Raw genomic sequence first — 8215 nt, 5'->3', positions numbered from 1 at the left:
ACTAATGTTGTTTTTATGTGACCACAAGGGCTCACGTGACTGAAAGAGTGATACGAGTATTAGAGGTTATGAAAATGAAACCGGAAAATGTTTTTCTTTTTACTTGTCTTTTATTGGCCAATGAAATTCCGCCAGGAGCAGCAGTGAAATGAAATTTCATAAATTTTAGAGTAACCGTTTTCCCATGGCTTGATGTGCATTCTCACTTGAGTAACTATCAAATAGCTGTGGGATTTGCGTTACTTGTGTTTGCATTTTAGTACTTTTTCTTCTTACTCAAATGTCATAAAAGCTGCTCAGAAAAGCAATTATTACCACATAGGATTTTTTAAATTTACAAGCAATATTTGAAAAAGCCGGATGACAATAACCAAACAAAGCAAACGAGTGAAATAGGCAATACAGCCACAGAAGTTAACTTTCACATTCTTGAGCTGCTTGAATATCCCGGAAAAAATCAACGTCTGTCAAAGCCAAATATGCCGCCTAGCGCTCCGTTTATATACATTTTTTTATTCTTTATTTTTCACCAAAAAACAGCAAAAACCCATTAACCCTTTGCACTTTCCTCTGTTAGTCATGCCAAGGGAGAAAAGGAAGTGGTGGTGCCACATAAAGATGAAGATTTATGAAACCATTAATTTCATTTTATTTTAACGCCACAGTTAGGCCACTAAAAACAAGAAAAAATGCGAAAAAGAAAATAGTGCACAAATAAAAAGTTAACAAAAAAAATTCTCTAACCAATAAAGCACAACAACAAGGAAAACGTTCCTTTGGTCAGTTGAGCATGAAAATGTGAAGAATTTGCATTGGTCAAAATGAGAAATTTTGCAATGAATAGTGGAAGAGTGAACTCATGCTGATGAAGGAAAAAGTACAGCAAGAATTTTGCTTGTGAAATTAAATTAAAATCGCAGGAATTCACAGTGAAAAAGAAAAAAAAAATGATAAAAATCTGTTATGAAACCATAGTGAAAAATCCAGCACGGGCGCGTCAACTTCAGTGAACAACAGCAAAGACGAAAAACAACAATAACAATATGTTTGGAAAACGAATGCCGCAACTGTTACCCTCCAACTACCCACCCATTCCCATTCTCAAAAGCCACCACAGCAAAAGTACGGCAGACAAGAAAATCTTTACACGCATTCACCACAAAATATTAAAAGAGGGGACCAACGAGCCGCAACAGGCCCAATCTCCTTGTAATTATTGCCAACGAAAATGTCTAGCCATCATCGACAACATCCACAAGCAATCTCTCTATGTGTAAATGATACGCAAAATAACGTTACTGAAGTTGAATACAAAGATCAAAATGAGGCTGATGATGATGATGATGAAGGTGAAACTGGCCACGCTGCGTTAGCTACAGCAGGTCAACCGACCAAGACAAGTACGGGCACAGCAAGGGGGCGTAGAGAAATTTGTGACAAGCCACTGACGAGTGACCAACAAGGAACAGTAAAGGATAACAATAACTGCCAAGCCGTACAACAACCAAGTAATATAGCCGCCGACAAGCAGCGCTTCGAGAAGGCCAACAGCGCAATAGTCATACAAACTGTTAACGCAACCCCCATAACCCCAGCTGGCGTGAATTTAAAAACATCAATTTACGACTGGGACTCACCCAGCTCATTTACCGGTACAGTGAAGAGGCGTTGCCGACGCCCACATTCTGTTGCAACAGCGCCTGCCAACATAGAACGCAGTTTGGGCCATGCGAGTGTGAAACAGAATGCAGCTTCGGAAAGCTCAGCGCTGTCAGTGAAAGCTTCAACCTCCCAGAAAAGTGAGTTTGATGAGAACCGCAAAAATATTTGTAACAACAATCGCAACAATAATGCAATTAGTGAAAGCAATACTGCATCGGTGGACGGTCGAAAGTTAAAACGGCGTACAGCATACACCACCGAAGCACAAAACGGGCAACGGCCACAACGCGTCGCTTTAACTACTAATATAGGGTCTAAAAATTCTGTCAGCAACATGCCGAAATCGCAGCGCCACGGCAAAGAAAAGTCGAATAAATTGCGGCACAGCAAATCGCTGGCTTCAGCCGATCGGAATGCCAATAACGCCGCTAACACATCTTCCTCACCACCGTCGCCCCACAGTGACTTGGGTGCCGATCATAATTCCCTAACTGTGTCCCAACATTCACACTCCAGCGCGCCGGGCACGATACCAAAGTCTACTGCTGGAACGTCATTGCACGGTTCGTACAATCGTAATCTTTGCAATGCTTCCTTCTCTCGCGCGAATGAACTGCAAAATGATCCAAATGCCATACGCGATGCCAACTATATGGAATTGAGCTTCTATGATGGACGTTACACGGACTCAGAAGGCACGCAATTTACTGAACTCTTTCGTGATTTCCCTGTGAGTTATGAGTCCACGACGGTCATTACTAACTCACAGTTTGCGAAGTGTGGTCTTGCGACACAAGAATCGCCACGGCCGCTGCCACCATATCGTGAACCCCCACCACCGACGCCACCACCGATCTCCCAAATGCCAACACGTGACTCGCGTTACCTTACCGCCGATCCGTGTGTAACTTTATCCGCACCAGCGACACCTTCACGCGGCAAGGTTGTGCTGAGCAAGAAAGAGCGAAAAGAGTTGAGCAAATTGAATGCGCGGCTGGGCGTATATGATGGTAGCGAGCATGTTGGTGGCAGTACGAGTGCACAGTCCAGTCCCTATAAAGGACGTGTGTCTGAGCTGAAGAACTGCTTGGCGCGCGGACTCTTTGCATCGCTTAGTCGTGGTTCGCATAAGTCACTTACAGCGAGCAGTGCGGTGCCAGATGATGCCACCTCCTCGTCGAATGAGATCTCGCCACCGCCACCTGCGCCATCAGACACCAGCCCACCGAACTCGAATGCATCCAATAATAATGATGCAGACTATAGCGATAAATTGAAGAATTTGCCTGTGCGTCAGCGTAAAACGCACGTCTCGCACATGGATAACTATTGCCTCTTCGATCCCGTGGACTTCATCAATGAAAAAGCAATGCGCCAACGTACACATGCGCAATTAGGTGGAATGTTTGAGCCGGCAACAACACATGGTCTACGCGATCCACTATTCAGTTCACGGCAGAACTTGAACTTTAGTGAAGAAGAAATTGTGCCCGAAGTCATCTATAACGAGGAGCTACCAGAGGAGGATGACTCCACGCTAGTTATTGAGGTGACGTTCGAGGAAGCTTGCGGTGGTGTAGCGACATCGTCAAACTTTGATCATCATAACTACTTTGTGATTGACCCAGATGATTTTGAAGAGGAACCTGTACCAGATATCGGCATACCAAATCCGTACACAAACGAGCAACTGGTGCATGCCAATCTCGAAGCGTTGTCGGTGCAAACGACTACCAAAGCAAACGAGCCTATACTACGTGAATCTGCTAGTTTAGAGCAACTACTCGAAGTGCTCGATGCGGCGCCGAGCATGTCGAATAGCCAAGAATCGAAAGATACAAATACCACCGCTTCCACCACCACAACAACATCCACCGCGCTCGTGGAGTCATCCACGTCCACAAATTCAACAAGTTCATCCACCTCAGCGACTTCCTCGCAAACTACGCTACAACGCACAAAAAAGAAGTTAACCTTCTTAAATCTTTCACCCTTTCGCACGCATTCGTCGAAACACTCTTCAGCAGCTGGCAACTCGGGCAGTGCGAATGACAAACGCGGTAAGCGTCATGCCGGCAATGACGGCAATAAAACGAATAACGTGGACGCTGATGCGGCTGCGGGTGTAACTGCATCGAGTAGCGAGCAGCGCGCTGTCTCGGAGTTGGTCAGTTCGGAGCACATGCTTCATTTGCAGCATATGCTGCTGGACGGGAAGGAGCACTTGCGCGCACGTACCGTACCGATCGAGTCGAATTATGTGCTCTTTAATCCGGGTCCGGTGCCAAGTCGTAATGTACCGTATAAAATTCGCAAACCTCGTCCGCTCTCCTCACACAGTGATGCGGATAGTGGCTTCTTGAGCCCCTGTTCGCCTGATGAACTGTCGGCTTTGAAGTTCAACTCGGCGATTTTGGTGCTGCAGCAGTGTGACAGTGTGCAAGGATACATTGAGGTGAGTGGTATTGAATTAGTGATTTAGTGATAAGAAAATTTAGAAGTTTATATGCAATGATAAGAAGTATTTATGTAGGGTTCACCGCAAGGATCTTCCCTTCGACAGGAGAGTTTGCTTAGAGCTTTTGTGATAGTAGATGCAATATTTCCTGTTATTTTGATCAGGTAACAGGAAATTAAGGAAATCTTACAGATTTTATGATAGGAAATGAGGGAAATCTCAAATTATTTTATGATAGGATATTAGGAAACAGATTTCAAGATTGAAAATGAAGAAAAGCTTACAGGTGTGAACAAAAATTTACCGAAACATTTTTATATAGCAACTTTTTTGTTTTGAAGTTTTTAGCTTATAAAGTAAAAAAGACAACGTAAGTCTTGGAGGCTCTTATTTTCTTTTATTTTGAAAAATAGGGGAGATCAGAAAGAGATATTGAAAATTTCGTAATTTTTGGCTCAGAGACTCTTCAAAATTTCTTAACTCTCTTGTTATTTGAGCTAGAAAATTTTCATTTACTTCATTTTGCAGTTAAAACAATTTTTTTTAAGTTATAATATTTAGTAGAATTTATAAGTCCTTTGCCTATAGAAATTTGCCAGAGCATAGGATGAAATGGCTTTTCATTAGACATAAAAAATATTTTTTACAATTTTATATGGAATACTGGGAAAAAAGTCTGCTACTAACTCACTATCTGATTCACATATGAAAGTTTAAAAACTATTTCAGCACATATTTCTTTACTGGTATAATTAAATTTTGTCTAAGTATCGATTTAGTGCTTAATTTCTTAGAATTAATATGAAAATGTGTCACACAAAACACAGGAATAAATCGGCTGGTATAGAAATCAAATGGCTCACATTTTCCCCATATGCTTTAACTGCTTATTCCCTCCTATACAGCTCATTTCATATAGTTGAGTGGACTAACACAGCGCACATGCACACAAATAGCGAAATTTTTTAATAAATGTTTTTTTTTTTTTTTTTTTGAAAATTTTGATAGCAATAGGAAATAATTAACAAATATGTTTAATGCGGAGTGATAGTAAACACTTTAGAGTTTTATAGTAGAATAATGATTATCCAGACGGTTGTTGCGGTTTGAAAATAAATTTTATGATTTTTAGCTCATTTTAGTTTGCAGACACGCCCCTTTTATAAGTTTTGGCAATTTATGTCCGTCCAAAAGTGATTAGCTTGAAAATGCAAAAAAACCCTAAGTGAATCGAAGCATTTGGTATATAGTTATTAGCTTACATACAGACATATTCCTTGGTTTCGTTTTAAGAAATGTATTATAGAAATTTGTAAATGATACTTAGGTTGTTTATTTGTTTTCTTTTTATTAGTTAACTTACAAAGCTCACTATCAGAGAAGTTATAGCTACTTGGCCTAAAGTAGAAAGATAAAGTTAGTACATCACTGTACTACACATGTGATATGTCTGGTTTAATGGTAGCTCAACCAAAAGAGCAACACGAGATGTATGCAAACGTCTCTTAAACTATTGTAGTGGATCTTCTGTTGTTTAAATACGGCAATCTTGAATATCTACTCGTACCCGTCCAAATGGAAATGCGATTTGTTTGAAAAGGTGATTTTTCAGCAAAATTATCCAGTTTTTCTTGCAGTGGATTTTAATTCTGCTTCTACGATTATCGACCAAAATCAAACTCATTTTAGTAAAGAATAGATTTTCGTTATTTGGTTTTAATATTTTGACTTCGTAGTCAAAAAGTGGAAAGGAAGTAATTTTGTAATGTCTATCAACACATCATCGTCACTGTAATGGCTCAACAACCCGATCCGTGTCTTGGCTGGCTGTAATATTTGTCATGCCGTTCAGTTGTCTCTATACCAAATAGCTCAGCGGTCCGATCTATACCCTACAACCATCGAAGTTTTGGACTTCGTTGACCTCTATTTCAACATAGTGTAATAAAATAAATACGATACAAATTTAAATCCCTGGGGCCTCATAACAGTTTTCGAAAAAAAATAAAAAAGGAATAATTGGCGCGCACACTTGTTTGGCAGAGCTCCTCCTCCTATTTGTGGTGCGTCTTGATGTTGTTCCACAAATGGAGGAACCTACAGTTTCAAGCCAACTCCTAACAGCAAATTTTTTTATGAAGAGCTTTTCATGGCAGAAATACACTCCAAGGTATGCTATTCTCTACCCAGGGAGCATTTTTGGGGCAATTTATGGATAATAAGAAGATTCCTGTTTTATCAACTATTTGCATCAGTAGGTACTTTTTTTTCATTTTGCTTCACTTTAAACTTTACAGCCCTAATTTTCTATGAAATTCTGAGATTTTATAGCAAAAAAAAAACATAACCCAAGTCATCCAAAACCATTTTAAATATTTATAAAACTTATTTGGAAACATTGCTTCTGACTTTAATTACAAAATTATACTTCGCAGTAAATTATTTATATTTATATTAATCGGCATGGTTTTATGGTTGGCAGTTGACCACTGCCACTAATCATGCTTTTTGCCGATTATTTTACGTCGTCTTTCAATAATAGTCTTCAAGTAAATGCAGTTTATACGGATTTTTCCAAAACTTTCGATAAAGTCTGAAATAGATAAAGTCGTACCTTTAAAATGGTGAATCTGCAGTCCTTGTCGACAAGGTATCTTCTTATTCTTTTATTGCCTATTCCGGTGTACCTGAGGCCCTTTGTTCTTTACAATTTTTCATTAATGACATGTCTGAATGTTTCCATTTCTCTGAGTTTCTTTTGTGTGCAGAGGTCATCAAAACTATTTAAACTGTATTGAGCCTATATTGCCGATGAACTGCAAAGTGTTTTGTGACAAATCCGCACAGACAACTGTCAAACTTTCTACTAAACCTTAGAAGGAAATGCGTTCGGTTGATGGTCGGTATTATTACAGGACACAACCCATGGGGTCAGCATATGACCACCATTGGAATCATTGAGGACCTAATGTGCCTGTCATGCTTGGATGAGGCGGATATCACTGAACACTTTCTCTCTGAGTGTCCTGCCTTTGCTGGAGCACGGCCACGAGTTTTGGGTTCCGATGTCATGAGAATGAGTAATATTCGTTCATTGAAACTGGAGGATATTTACAGATTTGTCAAAGAATTTGGAAAATTCTCACAGGACTATCTCTATTATGTCTCTGATACTTTTCTCCTTCCCTCCTTGACTATCTACCCCCTTTCAAGAGTTTTAAATACAATGGGCTTTTTAGCCTAAGTTTTTTAGGAGCCACCAAATCTCCTGGTGCTCCTTGGCTCGATCTTTTCAAATATCAATTTCAAATCTCAAGCCAGTCTGATTTATAAAATTTTCAATCAGTCCTCAACGAAGTCGTGGCATGGTTTGATAGGAATCTGCTTCAACTAAATATAATATGAAGACATTTTCTCATGGTTCATTTTCTCAGTCTAACCATTCAATGTCTATAATCTCTCTCATTAATCTCATATTTTATAAAGAATTTGCCTTTAAATACTCTTAACGAAATTTTTGATTTGGGAGTAATTTTTGATTCCAATTTTCGGTTTCTAAGTCATTTGAATTTTGCCAATGCCAAATGGATGTTTTGCTTCCGATTACGAAGTCACTACAGTCATTGTACGCTTCAACCTGGAGTATGCCATCTTTATTTGGAAGCCAAATCATCAGTGCCACATCAGTGAACTTCAACGCATTCAAAAGAAATTTCTTCGTTTTGCACTCGGGTCTTTAAACCTGACGGATCCAATTCCTTCATACAATGCAAGATGTGCGTTACTATATTTAAAATCGTTACATAGTAAAAGAAGTATACCGTCACTCTGCTTTGTTTTCGATATTATAAATAAGACAGTTGACTCGCCTTTACCCTTAGGGCAAATTCATTTCTCCATGCCTCAAAAAATCTTCGGGTTAATGATTGATTCTTTCTAGGGCAATTTAGAGGTGTTTATGCCTCGAAAGAACTTTTAATTAGAAAATTGAATGAGCTTGACAAGATTTTAAATTTTTTGGCCTTATAATTTATCGCAATCTAAATATGCAAGTAATTTCGAATCATCACTCAATCAATTTTTTGTTACTGTTAG

General features: G+C 39.4%; 1 protein-coding gene across 1 annotated transcript; it reads left to right on the top strand.

Moving 5' to 3' along the window:
- The first annotated feature begins 443 nt into the window (after positions 1-443).
- Positions 444-4144, top strand: LOC128863469 (serine-rich adhesin for platelets-like). The gene has a single exon (XM_054102635.1). The coding sequence runs from the start codon at positions 1229-1231 to the stop codon at positions 4142-4144; it is 2916 nt and encodes a 971-aa protein (XP_053958610.1). The 5' UTR covers positions 444-1228.
- The last annotated feature ends 4071 nt before the right edge of the window (positions 4145-8215 follow it).

Source organism: Anastrepha ludens, chromosome 5 (genome assembly GCF_028408465.1).
Source record: "Anastrepha ludens isolate Willacy chromosome 5, idAnaLude1.1, whole genome shotgun sequence".
Classification (NCBI taxonomy): domain Eukaryota; kingdom Metazoa; phylum Arthropoda; class Insecta; order Diptera; family Tephritidae; genus Anastrepha; species Anastrepha ludens.
This window is presented reverse-complemented; position numbering and strand designations above follow the sequence as displayed.